The 22785-nt window shown below is 38.9% G+C and overlaps 1 protein-coding gene across 8 annotated transcripts in view; it reads left to right on the forward strand.

Annotated features, from left to right (window-relative positions):
* Positions 1–15: 15 nt before the first annotated feature.
* Positions 16–22785, forward strand: part of GPBP1 (GC-rich promoter binding protein 1) — a 37028-nt gene continuing 14258 nt past the window's right edge. For 2 of the 8 annotated variants that reach the window (XM_035903729.1, XM_035903723.1), the window contains exons 1-5: positions 16–181; positions 281–1337; positions 2103–2170; positions 17599–17718; positions 22426–22549. In XM_035903729.1, the coding sequence (XP_035759622.1) occupies positions 17656–17718; positions 22426–22549 (187 nt within the window). In that variant the 5' untranslated portion in view covers positions 16–181; positions 281–1337; positions 2103–2170; positions 17599–17655. Of the gene's footprint in view, positions 195–280; positions 1338–2102; positions 2178–2219; positions 3824–5892; positions 9348–15465; positions 15644–17598; positions 17719–22425; positions 22550–22785 lie in introns of those variants that run through there. The other 6 variants (XM_035903726.1, XM_035903724.1, XM_035903725.1 and 3 more) reach the window with 6 other exon arrangements.

A 22785-nucleotide genomic window follows, 5' to 3' on the forward strand; every position in this document is an offset into this window, starting at 1 on the left:
CCCTTTTTTTTCTTTTTTTTTTTTTTTTTTTCCCTCTTCCTTTTTTTTTTATTTCCCCGCTGGGGAGCGAGCGGCAGGAGAACGCCTTCGCTGGTAGGCTGCGCTCTCCCATAGACGTGCCCGCTGCGTTCTCAGGGATGCGAGCGAAGCTTTCACCGAGGGTCCTGCTCCCCGGTTGCATGTGCGTCCGCCTTGTAAGACGCAGGGTTATGCGTTTGCCTGTCGCCGGTTCAGATTTCAAACGGGAAGAAACTGATTGTTCTGGTTCTTTTTACCCTAGGCGGTTTGGATTACACAGAGAGTCCTGGATGTTTGCAGCCTTTTGCTTCAGCTGGTAAGGGAGGACGAAAGGTGGAAACCGAGCTGTGGCCGCTGCTTCTTGTGAAAGGGGAGAAATACCGGACACTGGTCTGGGATTGTTCGTCCACGTGCTGTGTCCCGGAAAGGCTTCTGAAACAATCAGTAGGCACCTGAGAAGTGAACGGGAAGTCTGAAGTCGTGAGCTTTTTCTTCCCAGCCGTGCTGAGCCGCCTCACCCTTGGATGCTTTTGTCCTCATGGCACGGATACGTGGCTGAATTTTATCAAGTTCTGAGTACTTCAGCTGCCAAAATAAAGTGCTGTCTTGCTTTTAGCTACTGTTTTCTTCTGGGCAACGTTCTGCCTGAGTCACAGGCATAACCAGTGTTGTTAACTGGCTCCAGGTTAAATGCAGCCTGAGTCACTGGGTAGACATTGCTGAAAAGTTTCATGGCAGATATTTTTCCCCTTGTCTTATTTTTTAGGTTTTCTGACATAGCCTTCTGTCATTTTACAGTGAGACCTATTTTCTAAATGAAGAATCTAATAGACATTTGTTTATCTTTTTTTCTTTTATATTTTATTTAATATTTTTGTTGAAAAATGTTGCCAATAAGCAATATGGAGGTATCCAGATAGCCGTTGTTTACAAATGCCTCTGTTACCCGAAGCTAGGAAACGTTCCACGGTTCAGATGTGAAATTTGGATTTTTGATTTCACAGCGTGTGGTGTAAAAAGTGTATTTACTTCACCTGGGGCTGATGCTTCTTACAGTGATATGTAAATGGAATAGACAAGAGAAGGAGCTGTCAAAGCAAAACCAAGCTTTTTAAGACAGAGAATTGGCAAATTTTGGAAATAGCCTTGCAGAGTCTGTAAGCAAGAAGGATGGGTAGCTGATTTCTGTGAGGTCGAATCTATGTCAAACAGCTACGAATGTAGTATCAACAAGAACTCGGGATATTATCTCAAAGAAAACAAACTGGAAAAACATAAATCACGCAGTACTAACACCTTGTGCGGTCCTCTTGGATTAGGTAAGTGTTGTAGTGTTCATAAATAAATTTGCTTTTGAATAAATGTTTTATCAGTAGAGTGGTTAAACCAGTAATGTTTACTGCCTAGAGGTTGTTGGTTTTTTTGAGAAATGAGCTTGCAGAATCTGATTTTTACTTGCTGTTTTTAATACTTAATGGAGTAATTCTTTAAGAATTTAAAGAATACATCTACAGGGAGAAATGTGTAGGTAGGAATGTGATTTTTTTTCTGGGATATTAAAAAATAGGTTCATCTAGACTGAATCCGTAGGTAACTTAGCCTTCATGTTAATGTTGTAATCACAACAATGAGCTATTATAGAACAAGTCTGCTGGACGGCTTACATGTCTCAATCTTTCCATTTGTATTAGGTGTTTTTGCAGCATGAAGGTACTAATAATGTAGTGTGGGTGGGTTTTCCTTCCACTGTTCTTTGTCACTAATGGAGGCTCGATATTTTTTACCAAAAATTAGTTTATGACCTATGCAGACTAGCCTTTTAATGTGTTGATATTTTAAGGTTGGGTTCAGAGTAATTTCCTATTCTGTAATGGGAATGAATGAGTCTGACTGGTCTGCAATAAAACATTACAAAGAACCTTCACCTTTTTGGAAGGAGTCAAAACAAAATCTAGTGGTGAAATAACTAATTTTGTTATTTTTAGATGTATTGCTGTCCCCTTCCTCCCATAGTGGTTAAATGTTTCTGAAGATAGGTACAGTTTGAATGTTGAAATTAATATGTTTACAATAATTTTTTGTAGGTTTGCATTCAGCTGAATTGCTACTGCCTCAAAGAAAATTAAGATGGACAGAACAACTTAATTCAAAAGTCAGTGGTAATTTTACTTCTCTCCTCCCCTACCCCACATTGATTATTTGTAAAGCTTTAAATAATTAAAGCATAATTGGGTAGACTGTAAACTGAGTGCCTGGTAAAGGTGGCACATTTACCTTAGTCTCCATGTTTTAAAAAATTTTTTAGAGCTTCTGCAATACTAAGTATTAGTAGTGGCAAGCTAATGAGTAGTTTTCTCTAAGGGCAGTGGAAGGATGTTTGGGAAGATGGCTCGTGTTAAAGCCTTGTAGAAAAAGTCAGTTTAATCCTGTGAAACTAAGACTATTACAGTGGTTTTTTTCCCCCCATAACTTGCGTCTAAACAAGTTTTTTAAATTCTCAGGCTCACTGAAATAGTTCTGTTCCGTGTGTTGTCTTGCCAGTACCTAAAAGTTGAGCTAGCTTCAGTATTTTGCTTTCTTTGGATGGCCTTGCTGTTTTGTTATTTTACCTTTTTTTTCAGTTTTGTTGTTTTGAAAACATGGAAACTGTGGAACATGAATAGGAGGCTGTTCCTGTGATCTCTCCTTGCTGTGGCTTGTGGCTCTTCTAGGTTGAGTCTCAGTGTGGCTGGGGATTGGTTGAATGAACTGAACCACATGTAAAGAAACCAAACCAACAAAGAATGATCTTCCTCATTCCTTTAGTTAGATTAATCTGTGTTTTGTTTGAAAGCATTTGGTAAATGGGAAGAGTTATGTGCAAGTGGCCATTTAATTTGATTTTTGTCTACTGTATGGTCATGAACAATAGTAATACAGGTACTTGCATCTTAAGTCATAGAAAGAGTGATGTGACTCTTTTTTTTCAAACTTTCAGTGCTGTGAGATACTTTTACCTCTTGACAAGGTGCTCACACTGAGATCAAGGAGCTGTGTCCCCCACTTACTATTTTGGGTGACATCTTTATCCGAAGAGTTTGCTTTTTAGCTTCATTAAGCTAAGTCTGTCTTTACATCTCTATGTTTGCTGGTAGGATAATTCTTTTTTTCTTTTCACCATTGTTGGACTTGGGAAGTGCAGTTGTTCTTATTTGTATGCATATGTATTAGACAAAGATTCAGGTGTGTTTTACAGCTGTACTTTTGTACCCTAAGCAAAATTCATGCTTGGGTGAGGCCCACTGAGGAGAAAATGCCTAGTGTGCTGGTCCACTTTAATTCCTTCTTCAGGTTTTTATTTGTATAGTGCTGACAGTCTGTTAAGTGGTTTGCAGACAACTATGAAGATAAGGTCCTTGCTCCCAAGGGCTTATACTTTAAGCCTTGATGTAAACATAGCTTTTGTGCTGGAATAACTGTCAGCAGCTTGGCTCTTTTACTGATGTGTTTATTCTGGTAGAATCCTAAAATGAGTACATTTGTATTGAGAAATTGTCTTGAACGTTGTAGGCTGTGGTGCTATGTGAAAACAACCTGTTGGTGCAAGCTTTTAAGAGTAAGCAGAATTTAAACTCGCAGCAAAGCTTAAGTGGAATTACATCTGTAAAGTAATGTATGGAAATTTTGTAGATATTTAGCTTTGTTAGTACTTCACAAGTTAATGTACTTTACGCTCCTTTTTTTTTCCTCCATTCTAATGAGATTCTTCTCTTTGAAATGTTTGGATAAAACAGTGTGACAGTGGTAGTTCACCAGTAACTTCTGGGTAAGTTACTTTTATTTATTTGTTAGTACTAGAAATAAATTCTGTCCTGCAAGGGGGAGAAATATTTGCAGACCTGATTATAAATGAACTTGAATGAGACTTGGCATGCTTTTTGTTTTGTTTTTTGCTACTCTGTGTTTGAGCAGTAGTATTAGAGTAGCTGATGATAATGCCCTGTGTGGTGCTATCAACTCTTCCACAGTTGTCTCCTTTCATATTTTGGATAAACATAGTCAGGGAACAGCTGAAATACATAGAATTGTTTTTCTGCTGTATATGCTCAGGAAATGTCAAACCTGCTACCTTTTTCAACTGCTTTTTCTTCAGATCCTTGTGAAGACTCCAAAGTGCAAAAGAATTCCTTGTGGTTTTGTTACATAATGTATGCTGAATGGGGTGGTGATGTTATTGCGCTAACGCTTCAGCTTTTCGACTTTGAACCTTGTAAAGGGCAAGAGATCAGCATTTATCTAGCTTTCTGCTAAATGGTACTGCAAGCATGTAAGGTTTCAAGCAGAAGGAACCTGGTTGTAGTGTACCTTCAAATATGAAGTTTTTCTGTGTTACAAAATGTTTTTTTTTAATTTACGTTTTGGTACACTGCAAGAAGGAAAAGCTTTTTTTTGATAAAAGTGATGATTAAATTATTTGAAGCTCTCTCATTAACTTTGGCTGTTTCTAAAACATTTCCTAAAAGATGTTTTGCATTGTTGTGGCATTAATACCTGACTCACAGAAGTGATGTAAACCCTGTTGCTTGTGACCCTTATCTATATATAGAAAGGGGACCATAAGATAAAGAGCAATGGTTGGGATTTTTAGAATACCGGTGTCCCCCAAGTCTGCTGACATTCTAGATCATAGAATCATAGAGTGCTTTGGGTTGGAAGGGACCTTTAAAGGTCATTTAGTCCAACTCCCTTGCAGTAAGCTGGGACATCTTCGACCAGATCAAGTTGGTCAGAGCCCTGTGCAACCTGACCTTAAATGTTTCTAGAGATGGGACATCCACCACCTCTCTGGGAAACCTGTTTCAGTGTTTCACCACCCTCATTGTAAAAAATTTCTTCCTTATATCCCATCTAAATCTACCCTCCTTTAAGTTTAAAACCATTACCCCGTGTCCTGTCACAGCAGGCCTTGCTAAAAAGATTTTCCCCATCTTTCTTGTAGGACCCCTTTAAGTACTGAAAGACCACAATCAGGTCTCCCCGCAGCCTTCTCTTCTCCAGGCTGAAAAACCCCAACTCTCTCAGCCTTTCCTCACAGGAGAGGTGCTCCAGCTCTCCAATCATTTTTGTGGACTCCTCTGGATCTGTGCCAACAGGTCCACGTCTCTCCTGTGCTGAGGGCCCCAGAGCTGGATGCAGAACTGCAGGTGGGGTCTCACAAGCACGGAGCAGAGGGACAGAATTCCCTCCCTCAACCTGCTGGCCAGGCTGCTTTTGATGCAGCCCAGGAGATGGTTGGCTTTCTGGGCTGCAAGCACATGTTGCCAGGTCATGTCCAGCTTTTCATCCACGAGTACCCCCAGGAACTTCTCCACAGGGCTGCTCTTCATCCCTGTGAATCCCTTCATCCCCCAGCCTGTATGGATACCAGGGATTGCTCTGACCCAGGTGCAGGACCTTGCTCTTGGCCTTGTTGAACCTCCTGGGGTTCACACCAGGCCCACCTCTCCAGCTTGTCCAGGTCTCTTTGGATGACATCCTGTCCTTCTGATGTGTCAACTGCACCACTCAGCTTGGTGTTACTTGCAAACATGCTGAGGATACACTCAATCTCACTGTGTCATTGATGAAAATATTAGGCAGCACCGGTCTCAGTACGGACCCCTGAGGGACACTATTTGTCTCCAGTCTCCATCTGGACGTTGACCACTACTGTCTGGATGCGACCATCCAACCAATTCCTTATCCACCAAACAGTCCATCCATGAAATCCATATCTCTGCAATTATAGAGAAAAGGATGTTGTGGGGGACAGTGTTGAAGTCCAGATAGATGACATCTGTAGCTCTTTCCTTGTGCACTGATGTAGTCACTCGATCATAGAAAGCCACTAGGTTGCTCAGGCAGGATTTGCCCTTGGTGAAGCCACACTGGCTGTCCTGAATCATCTTCATGGTGATCCTTATGCAAAACAAAGCGTGTTTTAGTTGATTCATCCTCACATAAGGAACTTGAGCCCTAAGTAGAAATGAAAGTGGGTTTTCCTTAGATTTTTGTTTGATTTTTGCTAAGTAACTGTAAAGGTAGGTTTTAGGACCATGGCTGTACTATAGAATGTGTTGGCTTTAAAAGGTGAAAAAACTGACAGTTTCAGTTTGACTCCATACAATTCTTGTACCTAGGCATGCCATAAGACTTGAAATTGTTCAGGTTTGACAGAGGACCTCGGTCCTTCCTCAGTGTTCTGCAGGAAGCCTTGGTTCTCATACTTCCATTTAAAAGAGAGGCAGGAAGGTAAATTAAAAAAAGTATGGATATTTTCTTTTATTCTTCTTTATTGGCCAGTGGCATTAGAACAGTTCTGTATTGGATGGTGGGGACAGCGAAACTAAATCCGCAGATTTTACTTGCTCTGCAGTAGCACAGTTGAGAAAGAAGAGGCTTCACCTGAGTTGTTTAGAACTTTTTAATGTCTGTTGAACCAGTGGGAGAGAAGATCTTCAAAAAGTTCAGCTCCCTCTCCTTTTCTTGCAGATGTGAGTCTTTGAAAATAAATTTTAGAGAACCAAAGAACTTGAGAGAGTTACCATACCTAAACTTCATCTTGTTTGTAAATTATATGTCCGTGAACAGTCTTCTACACTGAAATGTAGGGCGAGAGGGGTGACATGCATGCTTTCCCTTCAGAGTCTTAAAAGGTTGGTTGTAAAGATTTAAGCTTATTCTGTTGTTGTGGCTGTGCATTTACATGGAGAGAAAAGAAGGGAAATAATCTTTAGTTCAAGTATTTGCCATGCTTTTGCAGCTATTTGTGATCAGTGGAAATGCCTCCATTTTCAAAAACTCTGTAAAGCTTGTGTTAGGGTTTGAATATTATTTTCTGGTTTATTAACATGTGGATTTTGGATAGCAAAATAACTTGAAATTAGCTCATTTTGCTTTGTTCAAATTAAATGAATCACAAAGTAAAGAAGATGTCTAATCTGTATCTTTAAAAGGAGAATGAAAATTTATATGTATAGACTTTAAACAAAAGTATTGTTTAAAGCTTATACTCACCAACTTCAAATTAGTGCTACTCTTGACTAAAGGTAACAGGGAAGGATCTGTTCTCACAAGAATTTTTTTGTTTAAAAGCAAATGTGTGTTGTGGCAGAAGGAAAAACTTTTGATGGAACAGGTTCTTTTGAAGCCCTGCTTAGTTTGAGCAAAGTCCCGAACATTTCTGTTCACGAAGAAAGACCGTGTAGTCTGTTGGCTAGGACTTCTGCATATAGTTTCTGTGCATAATTCAAAGCAAAACTTTGCAGTTTTTCTATGGCTGATGCTAAGTAGGTGAAATAAACATTTGAAGTTGGCCTGAGATGGAAGATCTGAAGGGTCAATTCACTTATTCCAGGGTTGCTCTGTTTTGGTGAGAACTTTGCCTGCTGCTGATGCTTCTTCAGGAAAAAAAAAAAAGTCAACCTTGGCAAATAGCTTTCTCTTTTTGTTGTCATGAAATGCAGTACAATAGGTGTTTGGCAGATCTTTGATAGTAAACATTCATTTTTAATTCCCTCCTAGAAAACTCTGTGCCTCCTTTCCCTTCTTGTTAGAGGGTCTTTTTTTTTCTAAGATGTCATGTAGACTTGTTTATTGGACCTCTCTGAAATTCATAAATATGTTTCATTTCTCTTCCTGACTTAGTAAGGATTTGATACACTTGCTGTAGCTCATTACCAAGGAAGCAGAGCAGCAGCAGTAGCAACAAACTTGAGACACTGAATAGTATTTAACCTTTTTTTTTTTTCCTGCTGTCATAACAACACTGTAGTATACTTTAACTCTGATGGCTTACAACCTTCTTTTATGCCACTATGTAAATATTAGACTAAAAATTATGCGGACAAGATGAGGGTGGGTTGTCAAAAAAGTGTGTAGCTGAGGGGTGGAATTAAGGTTCCCACATGTAGTATGTGGTGTGCTGTACTTAGGGTAGTAATAATCTGTGAGGCATTAGGTAAAAGATCATAGGTATGTGCCACTTAGATAGGCACACATCCTAATTTTAGACTTTCATAAATACTATGAATGTGCATATATCCACGTGCTTTTAACATTGATTCTGTTCATGGGTTTCTCTCTGCAAATCAATAGACTGAATTTCTAAACTGGTCTTCAGGGAGCATCAAGAAATTTGAATTTGTATCTCCCTTCTAACTTTGGGAATTCATGGCTTGAAGCTTCCTTTTCTTTTTTTTTTCCCCTGTTTATAACTTTGCTACTCCACTCACGAGCTTCAGGTATTCCTAGCTATTAGAGTTTATGTTGCCTTTTGTTTTAATAGTCTCCTGACAATCTCTGAAATACTGAGTATAACAGAAACTGCTTCCTGTAAAATAGTACAGGCTATCCACAGAGCATGAGAAATACAGAAGCTGAAAATGCAAAACTATTTTTCCTTGTCACTAGCTTCTGGTGAGATGGGTTCAGCTGTCAGGGTTTTTTTTTCCTAATTTTTAGCATTATTGTAAAATTCCTTTTTCGTATAAAATTTTGGTCAGCTCTGTTTAAATTGGATGTATTTATTCATATGGTAAATCCACAAGATGGCCAAAAGCATACAATGTTTTAGTAAATTAAGTTTTTAGATTGTAGGTGTTTTGGCTGTTTTACTATTATACTGACCAGCCTTTTCCATATTGCAGTGATGTCACCATTTTTAGCTGTCTCGTCATGCTAGGACAGTATGAGAAGGCAAAGCTGTTTTTATTTGTTCTGGTAGTTCAGACAAATAGTTTTAGCAAATGAATCTCACTAACAGTAGTGAAACCTGTCTTAAATATTGAAGACAGCTTTCTGGGCTAAGGAGTATTTTTGTTTAGTACACTTGAAGAGACCTCCTTGAAGTTGGATCTCTTCAGTACCAGTGGGACTGTCTTTCCTTTGCCAGCTAAATACTGGTTAGACAAGTTAAACAACATGCCCTTAAAATTGGGTGGGGACAGCCTCTGATCTCATGTCCTTGTGATCTTAAAGTTCTGCTGTGCTTTTTTCTCCACCCTTGGTGGAGAAAGGATCAGGTTAGGGAACACTTAAGTAAGACATACGTAAATCCATGGGGCTTGACAGGATGCTCCCATGAGTACAGAGGTAGCTGGCTGATGTCATTGCAAGGCCATTCCTTATTATCTTTGAGGTCTTATGGTCACTGGGAGAGGCTCTTGAGTACTAGAAGAGAGCAAATATCAATCCTGTCATCAGGAAGGGTAAGAAGGAGGATCCAGGGAACTACAGGCTGGTCAGCCTCACGTCAGTCCATGGGAAGGTGGTACAGCAACTGATCCTGGAAACGTATGAAGAACAGGAAGGTGAGTGGGAGCAGTCAGAATGGCTCTGTGAAGGGGAAATTATGCTTAACCAAGCTAATAACCCTCTATGAGGTGACTAGCTTGGTAGATGAATGGAGAGCAGTGGATGATGTTTATCTTGACTTCAGTAAGGCTTTTGACATTATCTTCCATGACATCCTTATAGAGAAGCTGGCAAAGCATGTGTAGAGAAGTGAATGATGAGGTATGTCAAAAACTGGCTGAATGGCCAGGCCCAGCTCATCAGGGTTGCGATCAGTGGCACAAAGGCCATTTGGAGGAAGCTGTTACTGTCGTACCCCAGGGTTCAGTACTGGAGCCCATACTGTTTAACATCTTCATTAAAGTGCTGGACAATGGGGGCAGTTTACCCTCAGCAGGTTTGCAGGTGATGCAAAAAGGGGAGGAGTGGCTGATAGACTAGATGTTTGTGCTGCCATTCAGAGGAATCTGGATGGGATGCAGAACTGGACAGAGGATCCTCATGAAGTTCAGCAAAGGGAAAATGTGAAGTCCTGCCTCTGGGTAGTAGTAGCTGCATATATGCCAGTACATGCTGGGGACTGACTAGCTGGTAATTAGCTAGGCAGAGAAGGACCTGGAGGTCCTGTTGGTCAACAAGCCCCTATACGCCAGTAACACATCCTCATAATAAATGAGGACAACATCTCCCTGGAATGGTGTTGCTGGCAGGTCAAGGGGAATTAATCTTTCTCCTCTGCTGAGCCCTGGTGAGCCCACATGTGGGGCACTGTGTCCCTGATAGGCTCCCTGATACAAGAAAGATACAGGCTTAGTGGAGCGAGTTCAGCAAAGGACCACAGAGATGATTAAGGGACTGGACCATCTTTCCTACAGGGAGAGGCTGATACTCTTTTTGATCTTCTAAGTATGAGTTGGTCCTCAGTCTTTCAGAACACTCTCTGGATGTTATATTTTAATTTTTCAGAAGATAACTTCCAGATTTAAAATTAGTAAGCTGTCAAACTCATATTTTTCTGATGTAAAATTCTGTGATGGTGAAAATGATGAGGGAGCCTTTGTTAATGCTGTTGATGCGACTGCAGACTGTTGGGACAAGAATAGACAGTATGCCCTCAGAAGGATGTTACAAGGTAGCAATGCTTTGTTACAAGGTGATGCTTAAAGTTCATAACCTCATCTGTGATAAATTGAAGAGTTGTCATGTTGAGACATTCCTCCTACAATCTGCAAAGGGTGTGGACCTGGGAAAATAAAAGGTAGGATTAGATATTTTTACATTTGATTCTTATGAGTTGCCTAATTGTTATGGTGTTTATAGTTAAATATATTAAAAGTGTGATACTAAATTAATTTCCTCTAGTTGTAGCTACTTAAACCAAATAATGAAAATAGTCTCAAAAAATCACAGCAGTTAAACATGAATGCATGTTACCTTGTATGCTATAGTCCTTTCAGGATTCTGTACTTTAATAATTAGGGTCATTTTTTCTAATTTGACGTGGAACTAAAATTGGGAGTGCTTTAACTACACGTGCTTGCTCTGCACTCTGCCCTTGCAATATCCCAGAAGATCATTTCTTCTCCTTGCCCCCCCTTCTGCAGGCTTTCATGTCCACTTATGCAGCCAGTGCAGAGATTCCCTTGAGATGAATTCTTGTGGGAGTCACTTTTCCAACTCCTGAAGAGTATTATGCACTTCCAGAGTTGCTATATGGCTATTTTTAGTGTTGTGTAAGTAGACAAATATAGAGAGAGGGTTTCTAAATGCTGGGAAGATTTGATGAAGGAAGCGAAGCAGGAAGAAATTCTGGATAACAGATCACTGTTATAAAGGAGCGGGAGTGATCACTTAAATTATTTTTTATGTAACCAGTTTATTCCAGACCTTTCCAGACCTATTCTTTGTTTTCTTGATGATGTTTAAGGCCAGGTTGAGACCTTTGTAAGGGAAATTACTATTCTTTCACTCTGTTAGCAGGAGCAGCGCAGGAGACATTACATGAATATCTAGTGTTTGAAGGCAGTCGGGTTAGATCATAAGTGTTCCAATGTTTGAGCTGGGGACTTTTTTTTTTTTTTTTAAATTTTATTTTAAAGATTTGACAGGTCTAGTTGTTTCCAGTGTTTTATAGATGCCTGGCATGGGGGGAAAAAAAAGTCTATGTCTGTCTTCTTGCCTTATCCTTTTGCTCCATAACTTTTGGCAGCACAGCTGCTTCCTGGTTTAGTGCTGCAGCTAAGTGAATTAATAAATGCACCCAATTCTGTCTGCAGTGACTCTACAGTTACCTCATCTGTAATGAGTCTGATATTTGACTGCATTATATACCCATTTTTTATATGCTAAGCAGAGATACAAGCTGGACTAACAGATGCTTGCTAGGGTTCTGCACTGTGCTTAGCATGTAATTCTCTCATGCTTCACCGGTGGTTAGAAACTTTTGCCACGTGGCGCCAGTCTGCTTATTTGGTGAAATAGTTTAGGAGTGAAGGAGGGTAAAATCTGTAACTGACATAGTTGTGGTGGCAGGATTCCCTAATTTAGGACAAACGGTATGAGAATGAGGAACCATTTCTCCCCCCCGCCCAGGTAAAGATGAAGGGAGGGAGAAGAGATCTTTAAAAAAACTACTTTTACTTCAAAAAATTACACAAATTTTATTAAAATGTGAGAAATTGTATTTGTTAAACCTGAGATGTAGTCCGTAACACTGTTCTGGGTAGTTTGTTCAACGGGATCTCCTTGATCTATGTATATTGTGCCCCTGTTTTATGAGCTAACCACATGGAGGTTTTTAGCTTACAAAAAAGCTTTGCAAACAAAAATGTTAGTGATTTTAGCTGTTCCATATTTTGTCCCAGTAATAGTGAATTAAAGGTTGCAGATATGGTGAAAATTGTAATATAAGATGAAGCTTGAAGGAGCACTTTGTGAAAGTAATCCGAACATAAGTTAATCCAAAAGCTCATGAATACAGGGTGTTTTCTGCTTTTGTACCATGTTGAATTCAGTCTGTGTTATTGCAGGTAAAAAAATAAAGTAATTTGATTTATACTTTGGTTGTAGCAGGTGGTCTTCATGCTTAAAAAGTTTGGGTTTTAAACACTATTGATTTCAAGTAGCTGGGGAGAGAGGAGGAAAAACTTGCTGGGGAAACAATACAGTTATCACCCAAGATGGGAAAAAGTGGATTAATTATTACAACGTTATCCTTTTGTACATGCATTGTGCTACATATTAAACTCCAAAAAGGAATTGAGAGGTTCAAATACTTGTCTTAAGTCTTAAAGTTGTTCCCAAATCTTGTTCTTCTGATCTTCGGAACTGTGCCTCCAGCCAGAATCTGCTATGGTTGGTATCTTCTTGTGAGCTTACATTATTTGGGTTAAGATATCTCTTTTCTTGGTAGAATTTACTCCTACAGATGTTTATAACCACTGTTTAATACATCTCAGGTCCTCATTTTGTGAGGCAAAGCAAGCCCAGTAGTTTTCTTAGACTTTTCTTGTCCCTCATCACTGAAATACTCATTATTGCATCAAGTAAAATCTTAAATTTCTGTGGTGTTATTCTAAGTGTGATTTTAACTTATGTCTTTTTCTGTGATGATTTAAAAAAGAAAAATGTAGTAGTGCAGGGGAAATTGACTGTACTGTTGAATATTTGATTTTTTCGTTTAATTTGATAAACACAAGCTAAACTAATGATAGTAGTTTTACTACCTTTTTTTTTATTGTTTTTGCAGAATTTTGAGATTTGACTCGATGTTTTTTCTTAGCCTTTTGCAGAAGTCTTGACATCTAATTCATGCAGTGGCTTTCCGCTTCCCTCTTCTCAGCATGTTACTTCTTTTTCTAAAACAGAGGCAATATATTAAATGTTCTCAGATGCTCTTCAGATGACACAAATAGTTTTGTTTAAAAAGTAGTGTTTCCAGCTGCTTTAAAACTGATGAAAAATAGTTTCTATCACAAAAGGACGTTATTGACTCCACTATAAAAAAAACCCAGCCCAGCCTTTTTTGGATGTAGGTTAAGCATGCTTTGTGCAGTGTTCTTACTTCAGCTGCTAATGTGTCTCAAAGTGGATGGCTGAGTTGTATTTATGACAAATCTCTTCAGTGTACATCATCTGGAACTAGCTGCTCATTATTCCTTGGCATTCACGGCCTTATTACTGAAGATCATACTTCACAAAACTACAGAATTAAATTTCATATAATGGAATATTGGAATAATGATTGCATGTTACCTGAAACAAAACGCTTTACAGACTTCTCTCAAATCCCCCCCAAGAAGTAAAATTTAAGACGACATTTTTTTCTTTGCTGTAAAGAAAGAAAAAAAACCCTATTCCACTGTCCACAACACAGTAAAACATAAATTTTCTCTAAATTGATAGGCTGTGGAAGTCACTACACAGTACTTTAATCAGATGGCCAAGGCGATTACTGAGATGAGACTTGAATACTTTGACCAGTCTGATTAAAGGAATTTAAATGCATTTGAGTATGAGGATAGCAGTATTTCAGTGCCTTTTTCTTACCTTTCTAGCATTGTGCACCTCTGCTTCTAATGGACAACCTGGGCCAAGTCAGCTTTTATGGCACTTTGGTTAAAGAATGGCAGATACACTTTGAGTTTGTGCTGCTGGGGAATGCTGACTTAAACATTCAGCACTAAATTTTGCACCTACTTTTTTGTTACAAAGTGAGTTTCTGAAAGCAGTGGAATTGTGTTTGGATTTGCGGTGTATGCCTCAATAAGCTTACTTCCGAAAGCTGTGTTAATGCTGGGAGTGCAGCAGCTGTTTTATCAGTGTGAACGAGCAGCGGTTGATCTGCTGTGTGGTGTGTACGTCAGAGAAGGCTTGCTAGCAGACAAAAGGGTTCTTTATGTCTGTCAGTATAATTGAAGCAGTTCCTTGTAAATGCTTGTATGGGTGCATACTACTTTTCATTCTAGTAAATTTCTAAAGTCTCTTCAGTATTTTTATTAATAACTTCAATCATGAAATAGTGTGTGTGCTTATTAAATTTGTAGATAGTATGAATCTGAATAGAGGTGGCAAGTGCTTTGGGGGACACAGAATGCAGAAATTTCTCTGACTGCTGGGGATAGCTTAGGTAATGGACCTGAATAGCAGGAAAAAGGACTTAGGTCAGACCTGGTAGAAGGAACCTTTCTAGTGATGGGATGTATTGTGGAATAACGTGGTGGTCTAACTTAAGTTGGAAAGCAAGCAAGGAACAAAATGGTGTTTGGCAACCAAGCTGATCATGAAGGGTTTAAGCATAGTAAATCCTGCCTGTGGCAGTGGAGTGGTCTTGCTGACATCCCGTTCTCACTTTGTGATCTGTTTTCAGTTTACCAAAAATATGTTCCTGTGAATGAAGAGTATACTAGAGCTATTGAATACTTGCCAGATCATCAAAACAGAGCTCATGCTTGTAATGAAAATGTTTTTATATTAAAATACGCTCTAGGACAAAATTGTTGGCAACATCAGAAAGCTAGCATCTGTAAGAGTATTTAGGAAGCCTGGTGAAATATGTAATTGGCAACTTAAAGCTGGGTGGGCTGTGTACTGTAAAATACAGTTTTAAAAAAAGTTGTTAATATTTGTCCTTTCCTAATCAGCTGTTTGTTTCCCAATTTAAGTATGGCTAGGGTGTTTGTGCCCTATAAGTTAGTTTAGAAGTGAGTAAGGTTTAATAATGAAAATAGTACATTTTCCCATGTCTAATTGCCAGACCAATAATACATACAATCAGATGAGAGAAAGCATTTTCTTTACTTTGGTGGTGTGGGGGTCAGTATCCTCAACAGTTGCTTTTCTCGGTAGTCTTTAACTGTAAACCTGTGGTTAGGTACTGTTCTAAAAATACATCTGTGCTTTCGTTACTAGTGTTCTTTTACCAAAACTAGCTGGAATTAGGTCTAAAAGGGTTTTTCTTTTATGGGCTTACTGAAATTTACAGATATTCTGCTGCTGACTTTGCACCCTGAGTATTGTGTGGTTTTGGCCCAGGCCTCTGTCTTCACCACCCCATGATACTGCTTTATAGGAAAGGGATTGAATAATTTGACAGAGCAGTACCCTCAAAAACCTCTTTGGGGATTTTGGTTGTAGAACTGAGACCGTGAGGAAGACCTGAATCTGCTTCTAGAGTGATTTTTTGGGGAGGAAATATACACCCAGTATCAGTGAGCTGTGGACAAAGCTCTGTTAAAACCAGCTTTCCAGTCCTCGGATACTTGGTGATCACCAGATCTCGCCGAGTCCTTGATGTCTGTGAGAAAGGTAAAAGGTAGGGAAGTTAGTGAGTTAAGGAAACTCTTTCCATGGCAATTGGGTAAACAGTAGTAAGCTTAACTAGTTTTCTAAAAACAGTAAGATGAATTAATTAAGAAGTCACATCATTAGTTCCTTTGTCCCATACCTAATAGCTGATTCACCAAAAACTTGGTAATACTTCTTGGATCCTTTGTTTTGTTCATATTTGGTATAAACCTAGTCTCTCTCTTGTTTTTTCAGATTGTAAGTTTCTAGGTCAGAAGATTTTGTTGTTGTGCTGATTTTCCAGTATTGATACCTGTCTTGATCGTTTCTAAAGATTTCATGATTCTCCTGCTTGGAGATGAGAACTGTACCTGAGGGAAGGAGACAAAAAAAAATTTCTTGCTGCAGCCTGCTCACATTTGATTTGCTGTTTCTTAATTTAGGATCTCTTGTGTTGGTTCATCTGTAAACATGTAACCTTTTCTGTTCCCATACCATTGCTGAACATGATTAGTCAGTGAAAGTGAAGTTGATTCCTGTTAGAGAAGCCATTTTTGTGATGCTTCTGTGACTCCAGAACTTCCTTTACTTGTTTTTTACTAGTCTGACATAACTGGATTCTTTAGAGAATTCTCTGGAATTTCTGTTGAGGTTAATTTAGAACAGAGTGTTGGATGACTTCAGCAGAGCAATTTATAACAAGTTATTTGGGTAAGACACACCTTTAAACTTGCCTGGATTTAATAATAGTATATTGTGTGCATCTTGCCTTACAGTTTAACTCTGGTATCGGAGTTACCTAAAAAATGAAGTATGAGCTCAGGGCATAAAAAAGAACCGGCAGCTCAACTAAGTGTGGTTTAATGCTTACAAAGCTGTTAAGACTTCCTTTTAGAAGCTGGAACATTCTTGTCTGTCACTGGAAATCTGCAATAGCCTGGTTCAGGCCAGAATAGAACAATAATTACCAGTTATCAGCTTCAGATGCCACAGTTGTTACTAATGCTTACTCATGTTACAGCAGTCTTAGATTAAGGTGAACTGCACCTATGCTCACAAACAGCTCTGCAGTCTGTTGTGCAGAGATGTGGAATACATGTTTATTTGGGTCCCTTATGAAATGCATGTGGGTGTTTATTATGTTTTCACTAGCTGAATTTCTAATAGTGTTTATATCATACTTAAAATATTTTGAATCATTGACAGTTTTGCAGTGTCTAGCTGCAGAGCATGATTCAGGTACCCATATAATTCAGGCAGTGTTTCATCCATTTCTTTCCTTTCTGTGCTATAGTTCAGCTTCAGGTAATATAGTTCACATTACCTTGCATTCTCCTGCTCGTTGAGAGATGCTTTCCTACCTGTGGGGATAGCGTGGGGTAGAAAAAGTATTCTTGGGATTTAATCTTAAGCCATTACTTTCCCTTGCCTGTTTTCAAACCAGAGAATTTTACTGGATTTTGGCACTGTTTCTGGACATGTAGACTCTGTTTCCATTGAATCTAGAGATAATATGGGGTTTGTGGTGGCCCTGAGCATCTAGTTTTTTCATAAGGAACCTTAATATGGCCTCCCTCCCATCTTTTAGGGACTAATTAAAAAAAATCAGTTTCTTCTCAGAAGCAAATGAAATAGCTCCAGATAGTACCAGAAAGTATTTCGACAAGCTAATTTTGCCACAGCTTTGTGGATCAGACCTCACACAAGATGTTTCATCCCATTTGTAATGTGAAATAAACGAACGAATGTTACAGTTGTATTTTCATGATCCCTGCCATATATTTGATTAGTGTTACACTTTGGTAAAAAAAGCACAAATGTGATACTATAAACAAGATGAGGATAGTTAGATTCTGAACCAGATCTTCATGAGAAAATAATACCAGAAAACAGAAGGGAAATAATGATCAAAACATCACAAGTGTAATCCTTTTGTAACATAAGCATCTGAAAAGTACGCATTTCTTTTTTTTCCAATTACAGGGGCTTGCCATGAGGTGCTGAAGCCTTGTTTCATTGATTCGGAGAGACTGGACCTAAATGGCGCAGCATGACTTTGCTCCAGCCTGGCTTAATTTTCCTACTCCACCATCATCAACAAAGGTATGTTCTTCTTGTTATTTTGGTCTGGCACTCTCCTAGAGAAGTCTAAATATCGTAACCTCAATGTAAAAATGCAAAGCTCTTTGTGGATAGGGTGATAACAGATGATACCTAGCAGGTCTTGGCGTGATTTCAGTAGTTGTACCGTGGCTGTCAAAACTCCAGTGGAGTTCTTTTGCTTGAGTAGCAGAGTTCATGGGAAGAAGCGCGTGCCTGGCTGCATTATCAGAGCTGTTGTTGGATTAAGTTTGCCTTAATCATGAGTTTAAAAAGAATTACTGTATTTCGTGCTAGAAGTACCAAGACAGAGGCATGTGCTTGATGTTCTTCCTTCTCATTTTGCTCTGTCCCCTATAAATTTTACAGAACTGTTATTCTATCATCCAAGTGATTAAAAAAAAATGCTGTTGAAATAGACTTTCTAAAATGGTTCTTCAGTTGCTGGTGGGATGCTTGTTACTACTGGTGGAGTGTGGTGCTTTCAAATAGTTGTGCATCTTCACTCTGGTCGTTTCATCTAGATTATTGTTACTCAGTTTATACAATGGGACAGTTAGCTTGGAAAGAGGAAATAGCAATCTCTGAATTGTTAGGATTTGTAAATATTGTAGGAAGTCGTGAGCATGTCCATCTTAAACTCTTCTTTTTTTTTCTGGCCTGTCCTTCTTCTCTTTTTTAATTTGTGCAAATGCAGAAGCAGAGGCAGCCCTGGATATTCAAACTCCTGTCATCTGTTGCCCTGTTTATAGACCTGTCATCTTCATTATAATCTTTCAAATGCAATATCTATGTCTGCAGCTATGAGAGTGGCATTGCCTTACCTGAATGTATTTATGTATGTTTCTTGCTGTCTTTCATGTCCACGGAAAATGTTTATAGCCTTTATAAACTTCCAGAAATAGTCTTGTGCTATTGTTAGTGCTGATGGCTAACTGTGCCTTTAGTTGTGTTCTCACTGCTTTGCTTATATATGTCTACATATACACGCATGCCTTTTTTTTTAGTCAGATTGAATGTCTTTATTCATATTGCTCTACCTATTTTTCTTCTACACTCACCTAGCTGGATTCTTTGTTTAGTATAGTCTACCAGCAACTCTCAGTTGCAGTTCTGGGAACATCAGACCTGTCTGTTCCAGAATGATTCCTGCCTTCTGTTTGTTTTCATTCTACTTGATTTATTTATTTTACTTGATATATTAAACTATTTTGATCTGTTTTTTCCATTTTAATACATTTGCATTGGAGAAGTAGTCAGATCTTAGTTTAATATGATGTAACAAATACAAAACCAATCTTTACCATGTATTTAAAGAATCTGCTAGAAGAGCTTTACCTGCATGCTAACAATGTCAGTATAGCAGGATAAAACCAAATTCCAGAACTCCAGTACTACTTGAATATATCTGAGGTATGGGTTGTATTTGTTACCTCATTCCTGAATTGTGGGAAATTTCATTTGCAAGCGTATGTTGTGGATCCTGTTCTCTTCCATAACTCTTCACCTCAAGGAGTTTAGATAGACTTCCTTTCACCTCTTCCAAAAATTCCATAGTTGTATGCTTTCTCCATTGTCATCTTTGTGCTTCCATTGTGTAAAATGCAGCTTATTTCTGTGAGTTATCTCCTCCCTCAATGATCAGTATTCTGTGATATACAGCACATTTGGATATTAAACACTTGCAAAGTCTTTTTGGTCCTACCTGATGTGTAGTAATTCTTAGTTTACAGAATAAGGCTTGTCCTGTCATTCCTCTACAAGATAGGTCTCAAATGTTGTGGCCCCCTGTCCCCTCCATTTCCTAGAATAGATTTTTATTTCTGCTTCCTATATGTCAACAAACCAGCTGAAGAGAAGAGCAGAAAGAGGGATGGAGATGAAGAGGAAGGATGGTGTGAGAAAGGCAAGGTGTCTCAGGTTTCATGCAGAATGGAGCTGGGGTGGGGCTCGGGGGTATCAACAACATTTAGACTTGAGAAGAAAAAACTGAACCCTGCCTGGTCAGTTTCTATTTCCCTGAAGAGGCACTTCTAGGAGTTGCATCTTCAGAAGCTTGGTTTCCCCCTTTGATCCTGGGTAGCTGAGGCTTTTCCTGATATAAGTAAAGGCTAGCGTTAGAAAAACCTGATGCCAGGAAGCTGGGATTGTAGATGAGCTTTCTTAATGTGACTGGTACAGCTTGACAGCTTGACTGAAATCCATCTCACTTATTGCTGAGGATTTCCTCTTAGGGATAAGAATTTTATATCATCTCCCTGTCACTTAGCAAAGTCTACCTAAATAGCTGGCTATCTATTGCTCAATAGCTTTTGCTCAGGTCTGGAACTACTATACTTGCATCAGTGCGGTATTGCAGTTAGGCAGACAGAAATGGGAAGGTGTTGTGAATAGTGAAGCCATCTTGAGAAATGGATGAAACTTTTCAGAAAGGATTGCTGTAACACTTGTATGGAGAGATTGCAGGCAGACTGGTAGACTCAGGTTTTGCAAGCTTACTTTTACTTCATGGTAGGCAGTAAGACTACTTCTTATACTTCAGAAATCTGTGTTGCTTTCTTTCTTGGCTAGTTAAACCTAGTCAGATAATTTCTTAACTTCCAGAAATTGCCAACAGATTTCCTCTTGATTACAAAGTTTACTGCCATCTCTGCCACAAGAGGCTTGATAGACTGATACCTCCATCATGTGGGGAAAATGCTAACTGCATGATCTTTGCACACAGTTTAGAGACTAGATTCATTATATCGTGTACAACTCAAACACCATGTATAAAATACTGTCAGTTATACTTTGCGAAAATGTGGTTCTTCTTCAAAGTTCATACAAAAAAATAAAAGTTAAACTCCAAAAGCAATACTAGAAGGCTGTTGTATGTAAATGAACACATGAAGCTCTCTTCTAAAATTTCATCTTACGATCAACAGATCTGGAGCTTTCTGAAACTTTTGGCAGGTTATTCAAAATTTGTTATATTTATTTTTTTTACTTAAATATTGAGATTCATTATGATAATTTTTTACCTACTTAGGTCTTTTGATGGTTTTTGTGGTTTTTCTCTTTTTTTTTTTTCTCTTTTTTTTCTCTCTGCAAGTTTGTCAAGGAACTAATTCCCTTCCCAGGTCCCAAATTGAGAGGGCAATCCCTTTTCATTTGAATTCTGCATGGTTTGGAAATACATGCTTTGTATTTTAAATGTATCTGTTGCTTACTTGAGTTTGAATTTTAAGCAGTGAATTTTGAACAGCACCTTAAGCTGTGCTGGGGCATTGTTAGTAGAACTGGGGTAACATTTTTTTTTTGTGTGATTGCCTCTTGCAGGGGTGGGGGAGGTGAGAAGGAAAAATACTTTTCTTCAACATGTTTTCCAAAGTAGTTAAACCTATTACTGTGATTCCCCCCCACCCCTCGGGCTTTGATCAGTGGAGTACTTTAAATATTAATATAGCTTGATTAGATGTTAGTGGATAATAACTGTTGAAATAAGCTTGGGGCTTTCATTTTCAGACATATACCATTACTGCTGTACTTTTTTTCTTGAGTGTTACTTAGTCTGGAGAGGGAGTGAGCTTCAGGCAGCGAAGCTGGTACTTTGGATGCAGTAAAGTTGATACTCCCTGGAATCATTAAGCTTAGTTTGCTGACACAGAACATTTCCACACAGCTGTGTGCACTTATGCATTTGTAGCTCTTACGGCCCTGGGACGTGTAGGATCTCTTGTAGACGTGCAATGGACATAAATGCGCGCAGTAAGCCTGCTGGGAGGGAAGGGGGCTTTGCTTCGCCTGCATCAAAGGCTTTCTGCGCGGCAGGGAGGTTCAGCCCTCTGCTGTCACTCACCGGGAGACAACAGCACGGCTGAGCGCGCCTTTTGCAGAACAACAATTTGTTCTTGAATTTTTAAGATGTAACAGCAAAAGAAATGTTACAATATTAAAATAGCAAAGCCAGATAGAAGTAATAGGGGAAGATAGCTTAATCCCCTTAGGTATGAGTTCTAGTCAGGGTGTATTTTGATTTCTGAGTCCTATTCTCAGTATGTTTTAGTTTATAAAGTACTTCCTACTGATATATTGAAGACTTACTTAAAATTTCTACAATGCCTACATATAAGATGGTAGTTCGAAGTATATTTGTGAATCTCTACACTTTTGACTCTAAGTTTTACTTGTATTTCATAACTAGTTGCATTTGCCTTATTAAGTTACAATGACAAGACTAATAAATTGGGCCTCTTTTGCGTACAGCTGCCTCTGGTGGAAGTGACTCCTTGCTTTCTGTGGAATGCACATGTGTGGTCTCTGACCATCCAAATTAAGATCACAGACTACTTTTCTGCCTTCCAAACTATGAACTCCTGTCCTTTCTTATCTTTTTTTATTTTTCTCCACTGCAGCACATGTCACTTGTGCTCTGTGCTGCTGCCAAAACAAAATAGACTTGGTTTTTTTTACCTTGTCGCAGGCATGGTCCTCGGTGCTGTTTCAGTGTCCTGGAGCAGAAGGTAACAGCTTCCACTTTGCTAGCATGAGAGATAGTGACATAGCTCCGAACTTATGCATATTTGAGGACTGCTGCATTGTCTGTCATTCAAAGTCCTTTTAAAAATTAATTGTATAAACCAGGAGTAGTGTGCATGTTGTAGTTCTGATAATTCAGTTTTGTGATTAATCAGATATCTCAGGTCTACTACTTGTGCTCCCTTGCAGTCATCACTGAACTTTGAGAAACATTCTGAAAATTTTTCGTGGACCGAGAATCGTTATGAAACAAACCGCAGAAGACACAACTCTTCAGAGGGATTTGATTCTAACATTGGACGGCCTAATGGAGGTATAATTAGCTTGGCACATAATTTAGCATGGCACATTTTGAATACATTTACGTCATTGCTTTGTAGCACTCTAGCTAGAAAGAAAATCTGATGATAATAGCTCTCCTATGCTAAATTCTTATTCTGTAGTAAAGTAGAGGTAATGGAAAGACAGATCTTCTGGGAGAGGATGTGATGACTAGGGGTTAAAGTAGTGTGATTCCAGGTCCGTTTCTCTTGTAAGAAGAGTAAGAGC

Source organism: Egretta garzetta, unplaced genomic scaffold, assembly GCF_000687185.1.
Source record: "Egretta garzetta isolate BGI_Z169 unplaced genomic scaffold, ASM68718v1 scaffold471, whole genome shotgun sequence".
Classification (NCBI taxonomy): Eukaryota; Metazoa; Chordata; class Aves; order Pelecaniformes; family Ardeidae; genus Egretta; species Egretta garzetta.